The sequence below is a fragment of the Gekko japonicus genome, unplaced genomic scaffold, assembly GCF_001447785.1.
Source record: "Gekko japonicus isolate JY-2015 unplaced genomic scaffold, Gekko_japonicus_V1.1 scaffold506, whole genome shotgun sequence".
Classification (NCBI taxonomy): Eukaryota; Metazoa; Chordata; class Lepidosauria; order Squamata; family Gekkonidae; genus Gekko; species Gekko japonicus.
The window spans coordinates 745,725-765,999 of record NW_015175372.1 but is presented as its reverse complement, the minus strand read 5'-3'; the positions used below and the strand labels follow the sequence as shown (position 1 = coordinate 765,999).

Here is a 20,275-nt window from a genome sequence, read left to right as displayed (position 1 = left end):
GCTGCTCTTTAATTCATTCATCATTTTATAATCCTCCTCTATCTTTTGATCTGTTGGGCGATAACAAACTCCCAGAGTTAAGCTTTCTTTTGGGCCCACTATTTCAACCCATAGCATTTCCAGAAGCAAATCCAATTCTCTTACCCTCTCAGTCTTACTGAACTGTATACCCTCTATGACATACAGAGCCACCCCACCTCCAGCCCTCCTTCCGATAGAATTTATAACCAGGAATCACTGTATCCCACTGATTTTCCTCATCCCACCAAGTTTCTGAAATACCCACAATGTCTATTTCCCCCCCCCCAACACCAAGCATTCCAACTCCCTGATTTTACCTCGGACACTTCTAGCATTTGTATATAAACACCTATAATTTCCCATGCATGTTAAGCCCATAACCTTCCTCTTGCTGCCTCGAGACCTTGCCAGGCAGTCCATATCATTAGCCACATTCTCAGTGGACTATTCTAATCAATTTCCTTGTAGAAAAGTAACAGCTGCCCCATCCCAAACCAATATTTCCCCCAATATTCAGTTTAAAAACTGCCCTGCCACCTTTTTGTGTAAGTGTGTTTGGTTGTGTAAGTAAGTGTAGTTGGGATTGCAGTCTTAATTTCATTGATTGCTGTGAAATAGGACATTGCCATGTAGGCTGGGTCAATCTCATTAATTTTAAAAATCATGGGTCCAGAGAATGTTGTCAGTGACCAAATATACTTGTTGCCAGAGGTCATTTCATAGAAAAAGAGCTGCAGGAGATTATTAGCATAAGATATGCTAATGAGCTACTAGGCTATTAGCATAACTCATTAGCATATGCCCCGCCCCCTGGCATCACAGGAAGCGGGGGGAAGGCATCTTCAAAAGCCTCCCCTTCCCTTCCCCAGCTGGCCTGCAGAGTTGGGCTGCAGAAGGAGGAAAGAGGGAAGGAAAGAGAGAGTAGAGAGAAGGAAAGAAGGAGGGAAAGAAAGAGGGAAAGAAAGAGAAGGAAAGAAGGAAGGAAAGAGAAAGAGAGAGAAGGAAAGGAGGAAAAGAGAGAAGGAAGGAAGGAAGGAAGGAAGGAAGAAAAGAGAGAAAGAGAGAAGGAGCAAAAGAAAGAAGGCAAAGAGATGGGGAGAGGGAGGAAGGCTCTCCCACCCCCCATCAAGCCCCCACCACCCCCACCCCGCGGATCCCTCATTCAGATCCCTCATTTACCATGATCAAGGCCTTCCCCAGGCCACAGCACTCTGGCGATGGGCCTCCTCAGGCCTCCCCCGGGCCACAGCGCTCCAGTGTGGGCCCCAGGAGGCCGGCAACGGGCCTCCCCCGGGCCACAGCTCTCCAGGGTGAGCCCTGGGAGGCCAGCGACAGACCTCTTCAGGCCTCCCCCGGGCTGCAGTGCTTCGGTGCAGGGAGCTGGGGGCGGGGCTTGCCACCACTGCCATTTGTGCCAGCTCCTGGGCTGCTGGAGCGGTGCTCCAGTGCGCTCCAGCCCCAAAGAACCCCTGCTTGTTGCATTCTGAAATATATCTCCAGATCCGATGACCCCAAGCCCCAACCCTTTGCTCCTCATTTTATTATATAATGAACACATATTTCAAGCTCTTGAAACCATTCCTGGTAGAAAAAGCTTTTGGATAGGGGAAATATGAAAAAATTATTTATTTTTAAAAAGAGAACATAAATTTGGTATTTGGAAAGGAAACATAAAATGTGAGGTTACTAATACACTGACCATGCAATAGATGTAAATTGCATAGCCAGTGTGATCTTAAAATTATCAGGCTTAAATTTCCCCCCTCATTTCTCTCATTTCCCATGAAGCTGCTAGATGTAGGCAAAAAAAATTAAAATATTCACCATATGATACCACATGGAGAAATGGCCATCGCCAATATCTGAAACCCAGTATAATGGAAAAGTCATTTGAAGTATATTTTGAAGAAGAAAAGTCATTAAGTAACCAGTTGGAGAACGTATTAATGGAATTAGCCTTGTTGTCTAGAACATTGATATAGATGTCTGACAAGCTTCAGCTATGAAAACACTTTGACAGTTTTCTTTATTAATGTACAACTTCAGTTGTTCTACCTGGCTTAGCTTTAGACTTGTCTTGGTGTGTGTTCTTGCAGCTATTGCATTTTGGGTGGTGTGGCACCACAGTGGTAGTCTAGTTGTGAAGGAACAATGAATTATAAAATATTGTGCCAAACTCGATAGGAATTGTTTTAAAGCACCCCTGCAGAAGTAAAAAATCATATATGGGTTAATTACAGCTTTGTACACCAATGAGATAGTTGCATCGTAGTAGGCTTTTTAAAAAATTCAAATGGTAACTGTTCTTTGTACACCAAATTAATGTACACAAGGTATAGATAGGAATTCTTGGTCTGGGACAAATGATGCTCTGTATTCTTGGTGCTTGGGGGGGGGCAGCACTGGGAGGGCTTCTAGTGTCCTGGCCCCACTGGTGGACCTCCTGATTGCACGTGGTGTTTTGGGCCATTGTGTGACAGTGTTGGACTGGATAGGCCATTGGCCTGATCCAACATTACACCAAAGTTATGTAAAAAAACCATAGGCAGAGAAGAAAATCTGTTGGCCAGTTGAAGTTTCAGATTAGACTGGTTTCATGACAGGAAGACAGAGCTCCAAAATTCCTCATATAAAACTCATCATCTATTCTAGGCTCAACCATGGAACGGGAACATTCTGTTTTTCAGTTAGAATCTGTACAGATGAGAGTAGTAATCTCTTTTTGCCTCATTGGGTTTTTTGTTTGTTTGTATGTTTTTCAAGAGGTAAAGCATTGCTACATGATTTTTGCCATCTGGTGATTCCAGATGTGGTTATTTCCCCACATTGGTATCATATGTTTTCATGCTATTGAAATAGCAGGAACCCACAAGGAATTGTGGGAGGCATCTCATCCCCCCCTTTCACTATTTTTTTCTTTCCCTTTCCTGAAAGCCCCCATAGTCTCTCCCCTTTTCCGGCTTCATTCTCTCCTTTTAGGGTTGCCAGCCTCCACATGGGGCCTGGAGATCTCCTGGGATCGCAACAGATCTCCCAGCTATGGAGATCAGTTCCCCAGGTAGGGTTGCCAGCTCCAGGTTGGAAAATTCCTGGAGATTTGGGGTGGCACCTTGGGAGAGTGAGGTTTAGGGATGGAAATGACTTCAGCAGGGTATAATGCTATAGAGTCCTGTCCTGGTCCAGCGGCCTCGGGACGAGGACCCGAGTTTCATGACAGGCCAGACCAGGAACAGAGGGGGTGGGGATTACAGGCAGCACTGGGAGTGGGGCGGAGTTATAAAAGGAGAGAGAATCGGACGGGCCAGGGAGGAGGAAAGTGCGAAGGAATGAGACGGAGAGAAAGAGATAGCAAGAGAGAGAGAGAGGACCAAAGGGACGAGGACCCCACCCCCCAGAGACGCCCCGACCATGCCACTCACCCGGGGACCAGCAGAGGAACAAGGCAGCGACGATGCCACAGTGACGGCACCGTGGCGTGGCACCTTGCCTCAGGAAGCCCCGGGAGAAATGACCATTGATTACTCAAGGAGATGCAGCAACGCCAGCAGAGTGCAGCCCCTTGGTCGCGCACCTCAGAGCTCTACCCCAGGGAGCAGCGAAGCGGATACCGCTGGGGGAGGGCTGAGGGCAGGCACGGCGGGGAACCTAGGCTGCAGCACCAGTGGTGCGGCCCCTGGGCCGATTGGACCGCCGCCAGCACACCCATGACCGCACCCGGAAGGCGTCCAGGCTTATCAAGGGGGTGGGGCCAGACCAGGAATAGAGGGGGTGGGGATTACAGGCAGCACTGGGAGTGGGGTGGAGTTATAAAAGGAGAGAGAATTGGAGGGGCCAGGGAGGAGGAAAGTGTGAAGGAATGAGATGGAGAGAAAGAGATAGCAAGAGAGAGAGACAGGACCAAAGGTGTTCTGCGCACATTGGCAAGGGACGGGGTGACCTTAACCCCATCCCCTGCCTATCTGAGGCCCCTCCGCAACCTCCTCCTTAACGAACTCTCTCCAACTCCCAGGGCTGGCGACCGCGATGGTAGGGCAGATGCCATGGCCACGGGCAAGCTGACTCCCGGGCAGCTAACGGAGCTTGACAAATCCACCCTCCAAAGCAGCCATTTTCTCCATGGGAACTGATCTCTGTCTTCTGGAGAGCAGTTGTAATTCTAGGTGATCTCTAGCTCCCACCAGGAGGTTGTCAACCCTAGTTCCACTGGAGGAAATGGAGAGTAGAATCTACTGTTTGCTAAAGGGACACTTTGGCTTGAATTGAACAGCTATTGAAAGGCACCTTCTGGACCAGAAATTATTATCAGTGAAATATCATTTGGCATATGATTGGATCTTGGGAGGCTTCATTTATACTTTCATTCTATGCCTAGTAATTTCACTCTGGAACAATGCCTTTCTGTTCCATTTTGTATTCATGCTGTATAATTGTATTGTATTATGTATTATGGTCAGAGGTCATTTCGGGGGGGAACGCGGGGGAACACAGTTCCCCCGGGTGAGGTACCGGGGGGCGGGGCACATGACGAAGCCCTGCCCCCTGCTTCCAGCCGCCCCGCTTCCGGCCCTTATTCAGCCAGGAGGAGCAGGAGAAGAGGGAGGGTAAGTTGCTTCCTCCCTGCCTCTCTCCACCCCTGCCTGCCTGGGGCCAGGGAGGGCCTTCGCGGGGCTTCCTTGCACTCCCGCCGGCCTTGCAGGTCCACCGCTGGGCCCCTCATGGGGCTCGGCAGTGGAGCTGCAAGGCCGGCGGTGGCAGCCGGGACCGTTGTGGCATATGCTAATGAGTTATGCTAATGAGTTCCCCTAGCTCTTTTTCTACGAAATGACCCCTGATTATGGTATAAGCCAATTTGTTCCTCATTGTGTTTGACCTCTGAAGAAGGCCCTAACAGGGCGAAACGCATCAAGCCAAGTCCATTGGCCCTTGTGTATATTTTACGTGAGGTGTGATTGGCCCTCTGTATGTTTTTTAATTATTTACAAATGCATGTATTTACATATACATAAAATACATGCATAAAAATACATACATACATAAAAATGCAACATGTATTTTTAAACATTATTTATACATTGTTTTAATTGTTGGCCCTCTACCCAGTTTGACTTAACTTTTTAGGTTCTAGAAACTGTGACATTACACCCTTCTGAGGTCCCTCTCCTCCTCAAACCCCACCCTCTCTAGGAATTTCCTAACCTGGAGTTGGCAATCCTATCTTCTTCCCATCCAATAGCCAACCTACTTTTATCTGCCCCTCTCTTAAGTTTTCCCTCTCACCCCCCCCCCCAGCAGCCCTCTATCTTGAAAACTGTGGCTCAGTTGGGTGGTGATGGCCATTGGGCCAGACCCACTTGCATGGTAGGGAATCTTCAAGGACATGTATGGTGGCACATCACTTTCCCTGGTATACCCTCTCCACACTATTTCCTCTTTCTCTCCCCCAGCCACCCCCATATCCTCTCTGCTTTCCCTGCCTCATTCTCTGTCCTTTTTAATCCTCACAATAATCCTGTGAGGTAGGTGAGGATGAAACTATGTGACTGGCCCAAAGTCCAGTGAGCTTCCACAGCCAGATGGGGGTTTAAATATGGATCCCTCCGATATTACTCTGAAGTTCTAATTGCTACACCACACTGGCTTTCATAGGGTGCCTACTGTTGAGAAGAAAATAGCTGCTTTTGAGGGTGGACTCTATGGCATTATATCCTGCTGAGTTCCCTTCCCTCCCCAGACTCCACCCCAAAATCTCCAGGAATTTCCTAACCGAGAGCTGGCAACCCCAGTTAGGCCTGGCCCTTTTAAGTGCTCATGCAAAGGTCAACACAACCCTGGAAAAGACCCTTCCCCTTCCTTTTGAGGCAGAGCCTGAGGGCTTCTGTTTCTTAAAGCCACAGGGCTTTTGTCATTTGGGTTTTTTTAAACCCCCAATTAATTTTTTAGATTTCAGATTTTTCTGCAAATCTGCAGCCCTTTTCAGGTTTGTGGAAAGGTCTGCCTTGCCCGTTCACAGCTCCAGTCACTGGATTTAAATTTATACAGATTTGGTTGACTTTGCTGTTTGTATATAGACGATATTAGTAGTATCAAACTAGCTGGGTTTCAGCCCACAGACCTAGGGGAGTCACTTCTTGCTCACAGTCTTAACAACTGTTTCACACAGGCTAAAAAGTAATGTAAATTTAAGATTGATTTGAAATTATTAACATTTAATCATTTAGTACCCTGATCTGGATAGCCCAGGCCCGCCCCATCTTGTCAGATCCTGGAAGCTAAACAGGGTTGGCCCTGGTTAGTATTTGGATGGGAAATCACCAAGGAATACCAGGGTCACTACACAGAGACAGGCAATGGCAAACGACCTTTGAATGTGTCTTGCCCTTGAAAACCCTACGGGATCACCATAAGGCAGCTGTGACTTGATGGTAACCCCCCCCAACCTTTAACCTGTTAAATGTTGTTAATAAATGTTTGGATGTGAGCTGCCTGAGGTAACTGCCTATATTTATTCATCTGATTAAAGTGTTGTGGGCTACAGTGTGCAAAATCAAAAGATGGTAAATAAAACATAAGCAAGAGGGAAACTATGCACATTTTCTGCATGAAAATGCCAATGGTTTAGAAAATATTTTCACTGCTTTGATTTTTAATGCTCTGGTTTTAATTAGGAGACATTCATAACTGTTCCAAAAATATTAAACATGCAAAGAATTCAAACTAAAGTATGTTCAAGTGACACAAAGTAAAATTTAATTTCCCATTTTAACCATGCCACTCTTCGTAAGCTTTTTATTTTGAACGGAATGTGGACACTGGCTCATGAAAATGGTCCCCATGTTGGTTCCAAAAGCAACTGAATCAGAAAGGTTCAAACAATATATATATATATGTATTGGTTCAGTAGTGTCTGTAAATTGACAGATTTTGGAGTTCCATAGAATTCTGCTTCCTCGTTCTCTCTCTTTGATACGAATATTTTACCTGTGCACTAAAAAAAGCAATTAAACTGGGTTTTATGGAATTTATCTAGAAAGTAATTTAATAGGTATTAAATCCCAATCTGATTTATTCCCTGAGCAGGGGTAAGAGGAGAAATGTCACTTGGACGCCAAGAAGCCTTTGAAATTTTCAAGAGAGATCATGCTGATAGCATAACCATTGAAGACAATAAGCAGCTCCTTAAGCAAAGGTAAGATATACACTGAGTTGTTAGATTCTAAAAACACACTCAGAGCAAAAGTACATAACTTTGGCTGTGATACAGAAACCAGTTGAGATACAATATTTGAATTTAAGCTAATTTCTATGGTGTATTATACAAGACAAGAAGTGGATAAGACTGGGTACAAATACAGTTGTATGTGTGTGTGGCTGTGTTGTGCAAAGCCTTCCACAGAGATAGGGTTGCCAAGTCTGGGTTGGAAAATACCTGGAGACTTTGGGGGTGGAGCCAGGAGAGGGCGGGGTTTGGGGAGGAGAGAGGCCTCAACATAATACAATGCCCTAGAGTCCACCCTTCAATGCATCAATTTTCTCCAGGGGAGCTAATCTCTGTCGGCTGGGGATCAGTTGTAAAAGCGGGAGATCCCCAGGCCCCACCTGGAGGCTGGCAACCCTACACAGAGATGTTGATTTGGGGTGAAAGTAGTGGAGCAGGAATCAGGGCTTTTATTCTGGGGGAACATGCCGGAACAGAGTTCCAGAGCCTCTTCAACAAAATTATTTTTAACGTTTTAAAAGTTCATGAGTTTTCAGTATACAGACTCCGTTTCCCTCTTGAGAGTTCCAGCACCTCTTTAAAAAAAAAAAGAAAAAAAAAAAAGCCCTGAGCAGGATCAGCAGTCTTGTTTGACTGTTCAACTGGTCTGTGGAATGACTACATGTAATTCTTATTAACTCCAAAAATAACAGATGTTGATAATCCAAAGAACTGTCAAAGAGAACAGATGGACACGTGTGTATAAGAAGAGATAGTGCTATACTATACTTTTACCATGCAACATACCGGTATGCTTAAGTGCTGCTGGAGACTGTGCTGGCATCCATATATCCAAGCAAAAGTGAGAGAGACAGAGAAAGTGATCAGAATATGAATCCGTGCAGAAAATATCTGTCCAACACAGATCACTGTATGCCAACTATAAATAAGGCAGTGTGGCTTAATGGTTAGAGTGTCAGACTAGGATCTAGGAACCCCTGCTGTGAATCTACTCTGCCATGGAAGTTTGGTGGATGACCTTGGGCCAGTCACTCTCTCTCAGCCTAACCTACCTCTACAGGGTAGTGGTTCTTAGGATAAAATGAAGGAAGGGAGAACCATGTTGAAGCCACTTTGTGTCCCCATTGGGTAGAGAAGCAAGATATAAATATCTAACCATTTTTCTCCTAATAGTAGATGTATTTTATTTTTAAATGTCTCATAAATCTACATATTTCACAAATTGGTTGTCCTTATGTATGTTCAAGGCCAAAACAATTTTGTTGCCTTCTCAAAGAACCTCTAAAAATAAACAAACAAAAGACTGTACTTTCTTCCATGTCTTCCTTTATAAAATACTGTGGAGTAAGAAATGTGATGCCCTGACCTGGGTAGCCTAAGTTAGCTCTACTTCATCAGGTCTCAGAAGCTAAAGAGGGTTGGCCCTGGTCAGTGTTTGGATGGGAGACCACCAAGGAATGCCAGGGTCACTATGCAGAGGCAGGCAACGGCAAATCACCTCTGAACATCTCTTTCCTTTAAAACCTTATGGGGTCACCATCAACGTTCCCTCTAAGGTGCGGAGTCTTGTCAGCAGAAATTCTACTTTGTGAGCTCCTGGCATCCAAGTTGTGAGCGAGCGACTTGGCTACTGCATAAATTAGCTTGCTCTGGAGCCCTCCTTCCTGAGCTAAGGCAAAAACGTGTGAGCCGGAAGCTAAAAAACTGTGAGCTAGCTCACACTAACTCAGCTTAGAGGGAACATTGGTCACCATAAGTCAACTGTGACTTGATGGGGGGGTGGGGAGAAAAACGTGGTTCTCTAATTGTTTAATTGACAGCCTCCTACTCCAACCTTGCTTGCCTTTTATATGAGGAAATGCACAAAGACCGGGGGGGGGGGGAAGGGAATTGTTCACTTTATAAAGTAACATATGCTGTTTATCTTCCTCACACTTATTTAGATAAGCAAGTCATTGGTTTAAAAATAATTCAATATCAGACATTACACATTGTCTGCAATCTAGAAATTCTATGCTGACTAAATATTTTCGTTTTTGTTTCATTGCTGGTTTTGTTAAAAAAAATTCTTCCATTGTTTTCCATCTGCTATTGTCTGTTCATGCAGAGTGATGTCTGTCTGTATACTGGAATCCTCTGCCCTGGAAAACTGAGCAGAAAACAGTTCGATTTTAAACCAGATATAACAACAATAACTGCTTTAGGATGTCCCTCTTTGGTGCCACTCAGCCAATTAAAAGTCCCTAGAACAAAGCTACTGGTTCCCAGCAGCTAATTGCTGTGTTCTGTGGCTTGTGCTCTAAGGTGATCTAAAAGCTCAGTGACTGCCAGGCAATGGTAACTGTGTGAGCTCTTTCACAAAAAGGTAAGACAGTTCTGTTACCTTCACCTAAAGTGGAGTGTCGCTCCATTCCAAAGGAACTGAGAGGAGCCTGTCTGCACATTAACCGGATGGGCACAAGAATGGCTCATCAGCTTACTTATTTATATTGGATTTATAACCTGCCCTCCCCCGCATAGCAGGGCTCAGGGCAGGTAACAACAATAAATTAGGTTAACAACCTTTAACAAATATGTGTACATACAGAGAACTTGCAGACTCCTTCAAATACTAGTTGTCAACTCTGGCTTGGGAAATTCCTGGATATTTGGTGGTGGTGCCTGGGGAGGGACTTATAATATCATAGAATCATGAGTTGGAAGGGACCTCCAGGGTCACCTAGTCCAACCCAGGGTCACCTAGTCTAACCCCCTGCACGATGCAGGAAATTCACAAATACCCCCAGTGACCCCTGTTCCACGCCCAGAAGATGACAAAAACCCTCCAGGATCTCCAGCCAAACTGGCCTGGAGAAAAATTGCTTCCTGACCCCAAAGTGGCAATCAGCATTTCCCTGGGCGTGTAAGAAAGGGCCACAAGAACTAAGAACTGAGGCAACCCTTCCTGCCCTCCCTCTCATGATCTGCCTAAATTCACATAATCAACATTGCTGTCAGATGGCCATCTAGCCTCTGTTTGAAAACCTCCAAAAAAGGAGAGCCCACCACCTTCCGAGGAAGCCTGTTCCACTGAGGAACCACTCTGTCAGGAAGTTCTTCCTAATGTTTAGCTGAAAACTCTTCTGATTTAATTTCAACCCATTGGTTCTGGTCCAACCTTCTGGGTCAACAGAAAACAACTCAGTACCGTCCTCTAGATGACAGCCATTCAAGTACTTGAAGATGGTTATGATATTACCCCTCAGTTGTCTCCTCTCCAGCTCCTTCAACCTTTCCTCATATGACTTGGTCTCTAGACCCCTCACCATCTTTGTTGCCCTCCTCTGGACACGTTCTAGCTTGTCTATATCCTTCTTAAATTGTGGTGCCCAAAACTGAACACAATACTGTAGGTGAGGTCTAACCAGAGCAGAGTAAAATGATACCATCACTTTGCGTGATCTGGACATTATACTTCTGTTGATACAGCCCTTTTCGCACATACTACTGCCAAGACAAGTGTACTCTGCAGTGTACCATAGAGTCCATCTTCCAAAGCTGCTATTTTCTGCAGGGGAAACAATTTCTGTAGTCCAGATATCAACTGTAATTCCAGGAGAACTCCAGGGCACACCAGAACAGCGGTAATCTATCAAGTAGTAATGAGCACCAGAAAACTCAGATTATCTGGTTTGGTATAGTTTGGTCTCCAGTCTCTCTCTCTGTGTTGATAAGAAACAAAGTTACATGGAGCCTCTTTTATGTTTGCAAACTAATATGAGTTCCTTTATCAAACACCATTCTAAACAGGAAAGAGTAGGGACAGGATAGGAGTCTAATCTAACTAACTAGGATGGATGCAGATGCAAGATACATGTCTTGAATCCATGATGCCAAGATGGAGAGATCTGGCAAATTGTGTGTGTGAGAGAGAAGGTGTCAGAATGGAAGGAAGCCGTTCCCTAAGAATAGCAATCTACTTCAAAGGGATAGTATCAGTGAGAGAACATAAGAAAATAAGAGAAGCCAATGTTGGATCAGGCCAATGGCCCATCCAGTCCAATACTCTGTGTCACACAGTGGCCAAAAATACCAGGTGCCATCAGGAGGTCCATCATTGGGGCCACAACACTAGAAGCCCTCCCACTGTTGCCCCCCCCAAGCACCAAGAATACAGAGCATCACTTGCCCCAGAGTTCCTATCTATACCTTGTGGCTAATAGCCACTGATACATCTGTGCTCCATATGTTTATCCAGTTCCCTCTTGAAGCCGTCCACGCTTGTAGCCGCTACCTCCTGTGGCAGTGAATTCCATGTGTTAATCACTCTTTGGGTGAAGAAGTACTTCCTTTTATCTGTTCTAACCTGACTCAGCAATTTCATTGGGTGCCCACGGGTTCTTGTATTGTGAGAAAGGGAGAAAAGTACTTCTTTCTCTACCTGCTCTGTCCCATGCATAATCTTGTAAACCTCTATCATGTCACCCATCAGTCATCATTTCTCCAAGCTAAAAATCCCCAAGCGTTTTAACCTTTCTTCATAGGGCAAGTGTTCCAACCCTTTGATCATTCTAGTTGCCTTTTTCTGCACTTTTTTCAATGCTATAATATCCTTTCTGAGATGTGGTGACCACAATTGCACACAGTATTCCAAATGAGGTCACACAATTGATTTATACAGGGGCATTATGATACCGGTTGATTTGTTATCAATTCCCTTCCTAAGAATCCCTGGCATAGCATTGGAGTTTTTTATTGCAGTCACACACTGTTTTGACATTTTCAGTAAGTTATCAACTACTACTCCAAGATCTCTCTCTTGGTCAATCTCTGCCAGTTCAGACCCCATCAACATGTATTTATAGTTAGGATTTTTGGCCCCAATGTGCATCACCTTGCACTTGGCCACACTGAACCCCATTTCCCATGTTGATGTCCACTTGCCCATCCTCGACAGATCCCCTTGGAGTGTCTCACAATCCTCCCTGGTTTTCGCCACCCTGAACAATTTCATGTCATCCGCAAATGTAGCCACTTCACTGCTTACTCCCAACTCCAATTCATTAATGAACAAGTTAAAAAGCATTGGACCCAGTACTGATCCCTGCGGTACCCCACTGCTTACCACCCTCCACTGTGAAAATTGCCCATTTATACTCACTCTCTGTTTCCTTTTAATTAGCTAGTTTTTGATCCACAAGAGGACTTGTCCTTTTATCCCATGACTATTGAGCTTACTTAGGAGCCTTTGATGAGGAACTTTATCAAAAGTTTTCTGGAATTTAAGGTAAAAGACATCTATTGGATCCCCCTTGTCCACGTATTTGTTCACCCCCTCAATGAACATTAACAGGTTAGTGAGACAAGAACTTCCCTTACAGAACCCATGTTGAGTCTGCCTCAATAGTTTTTGTTCATCAGTGTGCCTACTAAGAAAGGATGTTAGTGTCCTGAGCCCATCTAGCTCTCTGACTTTATTGTAGCCCCCTCTGAACGCTGAGCCTAAGAGACAGCATACAGTCCTTATCTTCTAACAAAAATATTCAGTATTTTTCTGATCTGGATATTAGAGAGGGGATAATTATTGGTATTCTGACTTATTTGGGTCTCAAATACCAATTTGGCACTTGGATGAGTTCCCCCCCCTCAGGATTCCAAAATTATTAGAGTCCATTATTCCCTGTGGGGAGTCTTTCCAGGGGGCTAGAGGGGCTGTTTTTTTGAGCACATGATTCCAAAATTGTAGAGGAATTAGTGCCCTACACCTCCAAGTTTCCAGGGGGTCCCATTCTGTGGGCCCCTGAACAACATGCCTCTGGCCATCCTCCATTGTTTCCTACTGGCCATTGAACTGCATGCTTTCTGCAGGGCATTGAGCACACCAGAGAAAGCAATAGAACTAGCATCAAAACAGAAAATCCCAGCAGAACCAACCAGGCAAGTTCCCCCTAACCTGTGATCCCATTTGCCTGTGAGAGCTACCGCCCTCACCCCTCCCTCCTGTTGCCCTGGAGATCTGCAAAAAGAAAAACAAAACTGAACAGAACAAAACAAAAACCTCAAGTTTGGTGTATTAAAAACATTGGATAACCCTGAATATTTCCAGTATTGAGTGGGATTCTCTAATATGTATCTGGATCCCAAAAATACCAGGAAAATACCAATAAGTATATTTTTGACCAGATATGTCTGAGTTAGGGTTGCCAAGTCTATTTTGCTTACCAGCGGGGGAGCCTCACATGGCTCCGGGAGCTGTCCGAAGATGCGTGCGCAAAGCGCGCGTGTGCCGGCAGCACATCACCAGAAGTGACGCGCGACGTTGACCACGTTGAAGGCATAGCCCCAATCGTCGGAGGGAAAACCATAGAGTTTTCCCTCCGACGATCGGGGCCATGCCCCCAACGTGATTGACATGGTTGCGTCACCTCCCGTGACACGGCCACGCTGCGCTTCGGGGGGCGGAGTTCCCCCTGGGGCCTGATTCCATGGCGGCAGAAATCGGGCCTCCAAAGCGGGGGTTTACCCGCCCCCACTTGGCAGCCCTAGTCTGAGTGCACATCTCTGCTATCAAGTACCCATGTGGAATCCCTGGGATTTCCAGACTCCAGTTTTGAGAAATGCTAATCTAGCATATGAAAGTGAAATGAACACATTTTGAGGGCCTTTGGTAAAATGGACTACAATAGAAGGGAGAATTAATGTCGAACCTTTGGGAGAATGGTGACTGTTCAGGAAATTCCATCACAGCTCCAAACAAGGTTGCCTGGCCAAGGATTCATAATTTTCCATTTCTACATTTGGCATATAAATATGGCAGACCTCCAGAGCTCAGTGAACACAAGGCGAAGCATGGGAATTCTGGAGACAAACAGAGGTGCTTAGACAGATGTCTTACATCTCCTTTCATAGTCTCTCACACTTTACACTCCTTTATCCTTCCTATACTGTCTGCTTTTGATTTTTCTCTGTCCTAGCAATGCCTTCTTGTATTATGCTCTTTATTCTGATAACTGTCTTTCACTTCTTTCAGAGGCATTGTGCTCAGAACGGTCACTTACGTGATCAATTAGCGAGAGTGATAGAGGCTCCACAGCTCTAGAAATTAGTATTTTGTAACTTTTTTATTGTGCTGTTAAACTATTTTCTCTGTAAATAAATTATATAACATCTTTGCTTATTATAGGTAGACAGAAAAGGAGACAGGGCCTGCCACTGCCTAAAAGTAAAGAAACCTGTGGCAAAGTCTGTCTTTAGTTTTTCATCACTATATGCAGATCCTAGAATGACAAAGTAATACTTCTTTTGAACCATATTTCACATTTGCTGCTCAGTTCCCCAACAGAACAGAGCACCAGGTCTAAGTTCAGAGCTTCCATATGTGACCAGACATGTCAGGAAGAAACTGCATATTTCCCTATTATGTCATTCTTGAATTTGTTTCTTATATAACTTCACTAAGCTTTGTATTCTTTAAATTCCTTATTTCATTATCCAAGCAGTAAGCATACCTTGCTCTGACCACCAGTGTTCTAGTGTATGTATTATAGACACAATTTCAGATTTCCATGTTTCCAATACTGTTGTTTTAGAAATCCAGAAACTAATAGAGATTATTGGTTACAAAATCAATTATGACACATATTATTATAATTACTGTTAATGTGATTATAATTACAGTGATGGTCATCATAATAAAGACAATGAAATGAAATATAAAAAAGGTTTTCCACAACAGTCCAAAATAACTCTTATCAAAGTTTGTGTTTTATTGCCTTCTTTTCCCTTCGGAGATTAACTAGCACATGAACCTATACTGGCAAAGACTTTTAATATTCATGGGATAATATTTCTGAAAATGAAGATTTCCATAAAAGTTAAAATTGGTCGGCCAACACTTACAAGAGAATTTTAAGTGTTCTGGCAAATACTGCCATCTTTTTGTGAAAGATAGAAACAGCATCTTCCTTTACAAAGAAAATTTCTTCTTCAAAGGCAGCTGCATCTGATAGTTTTTCTGCAGAGCAAATTTCAAGTTGCTCACACTGTTTCCTTCTTTTGGAGATTTTCATCTGTTTAGAAATAAAACTACATAAATGATCTTTTTTTTTCTTTAGTGTCACTTGTTTTGCTGTCCTTCTCTTGGAACATGTGAGAAGTAATAATTAGTGTCTCTCTTAAATACAGAAGACTTTTCTTGAAAAAAAGCAGGCCTTTTTTACTTAGCTATGGTTTCTCTAATGTGTTCTAATTTCTTCCCTTATTCCTCTTCCTCCTTCCTCATGCCAATTTTTTTTTAAAAAAAGTATAGATGGGTACCTGTGCGTAGAGATAACATATCTGACTATCTTTTCCTATTTCTCTCTTTAAGATGCCTTGAATTGTCATGTATGTTAAGAAATGTATATATTTAAATTAATAAATTAAAAAATAATCTACTCTGTCCTCTACCCTCTTGTACCCTATTCTGTTATACATTTTAAAAATTCCTAATCAGAAGCAAAGAAAAAAAAGCCATACTTCCATCAGTCCATCTTATATTTGTCCGTTTATTACAAGGATGCCCATGGAAAAATTCTCATATGCGTTTCTTTTTGCTTAGACAGAATTAGGTGTCTCTCTCTTTGGAGACCAATATCCATTAAAACAGGATCAATGTGTCCAGGTACCTGCATTCAGATAGATCGAAGGCTTCCAAAACCAAGAATTCTTGCTTGAGGGAAGGGGAAGGAAGCGGGCATGTGAGCACAGTAAGAAGCCAGGTTCAAATGTCTATTCATGACATTTGAATGCAGCCACACAGTATTGGCGGGGAATCCTCCTCGGCCCTGTTCAGACATCACAAAGCAGCAGTGGCCTCTTACTGCCTTGCGCCACATCTCAGTTACCAGTGAATGTAGGTGGTGATGTGTGTTTTTTTTACAATACTGGTATGAATATGTGTATCAACCAAAGAAAACACATCATACTTCTGATGAAGTGGCTCTAGTCCCAGAAAGGTTATTTATACATGGTAAAACTGTTACTAAGGTGCCATAGTGCTCTGTATTACTTTTGCATTAATAGACTGATACCCCTCTGGATCCACAGTTTGTCACTTTGGAGGTGCAGCTGTCAAGGCTTTAAACAGGATATTTTATCATTGATTATTTCTTTCACACAACTTCTGATGTATATTTGCTCTCTATTTGTGCTACTCTGTGGTCTGGATTGTGTAAGTTAATTGTATGGGTGTTGGGTGGATGAAATATTATAGCAGTGGATTGGATGAGAGGTTTGTTTGATCTTTTCCATTGCTATGATTTTATAATTAAGGAGACTGACAAGTTGGAAGCAATTTGGGGACAAACCCCAAGGAAGATAAGGTGGTCATACCAGTCTGGTTGGGAGTAGCTGGCAATGTAACCCTACCACAGAGTAGCATAAGGAAATCTATAAAAAGTTCTCCAAAATTGCTGAATGTATGACAACATCCACCCATAACAGAGCAGAGAATGAAAAGGAAAAGTGAGAGGAAAATCAGTGAATAAAATTCGTTGTAAATTAAGAGTTGAACATGGAATGAGAAACATACCAATCCAACTGCATACAATGACATTGGCATATGAGAAGTTTACATTATGGATAAAGTTACGTTAACTTTGAAATGTGTTGTATATATAATCCTTACTTAGCAATTTGAACAGTGGCTGGGTCACTGAGTTTCTGTACAAGTGGTGGTTCAACAGTAATGTTCCAAATTACAGAGTAGATTTGAGAGAGTTTGTTTTGAACAAGTGTAATGAATTTGGAGTTCCAAACTTCCTTTGCTAATGTATGCTGCAAAGAGCAAGTTGAGCCATTTTCGGTGTTTGTATCACAACAGACATTGGATCTCCATGAATATAGCAATACAGTATGCTGATACTCAGTTAAAGATGGTTTGATTCTGTAATGTATTCAGCCTGACATGCCCGGACTTGCCCGGGCTGGCCAGGCACAACTCTTCAATAGCTTCATGTCCAAAGACAATGGGTCCGTAGGATCCTAGCCGGCCCAATCAAAGGGCCAGCTTCTCAGCCGGGAGACCAATGGTCGCCCGGTTACTGTAAATAGCCTATCGGGAGTAGGGGGTGTGTTTAGGTGTACTTGGTGGCGGGTTTTCGGAACCTATATAACCAGCCTGCGAGCTGGTCCCTTCGTCTTTGTCCTGAACTAAATAAAGGTATGCTTAGCTGAAAACACTCTCCGTCTGCATACTTTTCACTGGCGACGAGGATGGGATACACGACCCCATGAACAAAGACCCGGACGCCAACGCGAGCACCGCACCGAGCCCCGACGCCGAGACCTCTGGGAACCGCGCCGCTTCGCTTCCCAGCCCTCCGGCAACCGCTCATCGCGCAGCTCCCGGCTCCGCTTCGCTCCCTGCTGACCCCGAGAGCAGCAGCGGCCTCCACAACGCTCCCGACGCCATCGCCGTTCCAGAGGCCACCCCACCACGTGGCTGCAACACAATGGCGACCGCGACCGCAACTGAAAGCCTGCCCGCTTTCGATCTCTCCCAGCCCTCGCTGTGGGACACCTGGCTGGACACGCTGGAGAGCCGCTTCACCATCCACAAGGTGGTGGACGACGCGATGAAGAAGGCTTACCTGCTGAGCCACTGCGGAATCCAGACCCATCGGCTCCTCAAGGACTTAATCTCGCCCAAACTAACGAAGGACGAGTCATACAGCTCCTTAGTCCAGGCCCTGACCGACCATCTGGCTCCCAAACCCACGAAGTACGTGGAGCGGTTGGACTTCTTCGCAAGAGTTCAGGCCTCCGGCGAAACCACCTCCGATTTTCTGGCGGCGCTGCGGAGCCTGGCGACCCGGTGCTCCTTCCCCAGCCTCGACGATACCCTCCTGAACCAGTTCCTCGTCGGACTCCGGGAGCCGAAGCTGCAGAGGAAACTGGTGAGCCAGAACGATCTGAGCCTGGACAAGGCCATCCGGGAGGCCTCAGCATACGAACAAGCGCGACAAGACCGCCGCGCCAAGGCGGTCCACCGTACCCAAGTGAGCAGCGGCTCCGACGTCTCGGACCAAGAGGAAGTCCTACAACTCCGACAGCGGACTCAGCAGCGATCAAAACACGTATCCTCCAGGACCTCCAAGGCCCCGTCTCCAAGTCAGTGCGCCAGCTGCGGGGAGGATCACGAACGCAGGTCGTGCCGTTTCCGGAATGCGGTCTGCCGTTCCTGCAACAAGGCAGGACACATCGCCAAGGTCTGCCGGTCCAAGGGACAACGACCGAGATCGGCCACCCACCAGACCACCGCGGAACTGCCCCTGGAGCTCCACACCGTGTCGTCCCACTTTCCACAGCACCAGGTCTGTAACCTGCCCCCCGACGGCCCAAATAAAATGCATGTGACGGTCCTCATAGAGGGAGCCCCCTGCACCATGGAGATCGACACCGGGTCGACCTACTCCATAATATCCGCGGACACGCTCCGTGCACTGTGTCCTCGGGGGGGGCCACCACTACAGAAGTCACGGGGTTTCCGGTTACGGGACTTTAACAAAAACCCCGTGGCGGTGGTGGGCTGGGGCAAGTTCCGGGTCCAGTTTCAGGGTTTCAAGGGCCAACTGGACCTACTGGTTGTGGACCGGCCCCTCTCCAGCTTGTTGGGACTGGCCTGGTTCAAGGCCCTGGGGCTCTCCGTTACGGGCATCAACCAGGTTGGAGCGCAGGATTTCGGGGCGGTGTGCGCAGAATTTCCCCGCATCTTCGATGGGACCCTGGGGCGGTACACGGGCCCTGCCATTTCCCTGGACCTAGACCCCGCGATACGCCCCATCCGCATCAGGGCCCGGCTGCCCCCGATCTCCATGAGGCCGAAGGTGGAGGCCGAGCTCGATCGCCTAGTTGAGCAAGGCGTGCTAGAACCGGTGGCGTCGGCCCGGTGGGAGACCCCCATTGTCACACCACTCAAGCCGAACGGGGACGTCCGCATCTGCGCGGACTATAAATGCACCATAAACAAAGCCCTGCAGCCCCACGCGTACCCGGTGCCGGTAGTAAGCCAAGTGCTGGCAGCCCTGGCAGGGGCTCGGGTGTTCGGCAAACTGGACTTGGCCCAGGCGTACCAGCAGCTACCGGTGGACGCCGCCACGGCCGAGGCACAGACCATTGCGACCCACAAAGGGGCCTTCAAGGTGCACCGCCTCCAGTTCGGGGTCTCAGTCGCGCCGGGGATCTTTCAATCTTTTATGGATTCCCTCCTTAAAGGCATCCCCGGAGTTCAGCCGTTTCTAGACGACGTGCTGATCGCCGCGCCAGACCCCTCGTCCTTCGCAGACCGTCTGAGGGCCGTTTTACAACGCTTCGACGCGGCGGGCCTCAAGGTGAAACGGGAGAAGTGCCTACTGGGGGTGCCGCGGGTGGAGTTTCTGGGCTTCGCGGTGGACGCCGCCGGCCTGCACCCCTCCCAGGACAAGGTAGAAGCCATCACACACGCCCCGGCCCCGAAGTCCAAAACGGAGCTACAGGCGTTCCTAGGCCTGGTGAACTTCTACCACTCCTTTTTGCCCCTGAAGGCGGCCGTCGCGGAGCCGCTCCACCGCCTCCTCGACAAGTCGGCGCAATGGGCCTGGGGGCCACCACACGACGCAGCTTTCCAAACAATAAAGGACCTCCTGGTCTCTAATGCGGTCCTCGCCCATTTTGACGAGGCCCTTCCCGTGGTACTGGCGTGCGACGCTTCCCCCTATGGGGTCGGGGCGGTCCTGGGGCACAGACTACCGGATGGTCGCGAGGTCCCGGTGGCCTACTACTCGCGGACACTGTCGTCGGCCGAGCGCAACTACGCGCAGATCGACAAGGAGGCGTTGGCAATCGTGGCAGGGGTGAAAAAATTTCACCACTACTTGTACGGCCCCTGCTGGGCCTCCTCGCACCCGACCGGCAGACACCGCAGATAACCTCGCCCAGGGTGCTACGCTGGTCCATCTTCCTGGCGGGGTATGCGTACGACCTCGTCCATCGGCCCGGAAAGGCGATGGGCCACGCCGACGCACTGAGCCGCCTGCCCCT

General features: G+C 46.5%; 1 protein-coding gene across 1 annotated transcript in view; it reads left to right on the top strand.

The window, feature by feature from the left end:
* Positions 1-20,275, top strand: part of KIF6 (kinesin family member 6) — a 295,241-nt gene that overhangs the window by 178,637 nt on the left and 96,329 nt on the right. The window contains exon 15 of the mRNA XM_015425506.1: positions 7,099-7,207. Within this exon, the coding sequence (XP_015280992.1) occupies positions 7,099-7,207 (109 nt within the window). The remainder of the gene's footprint in view (positions 1-7,098; positions 7,208-20,275) is intronic.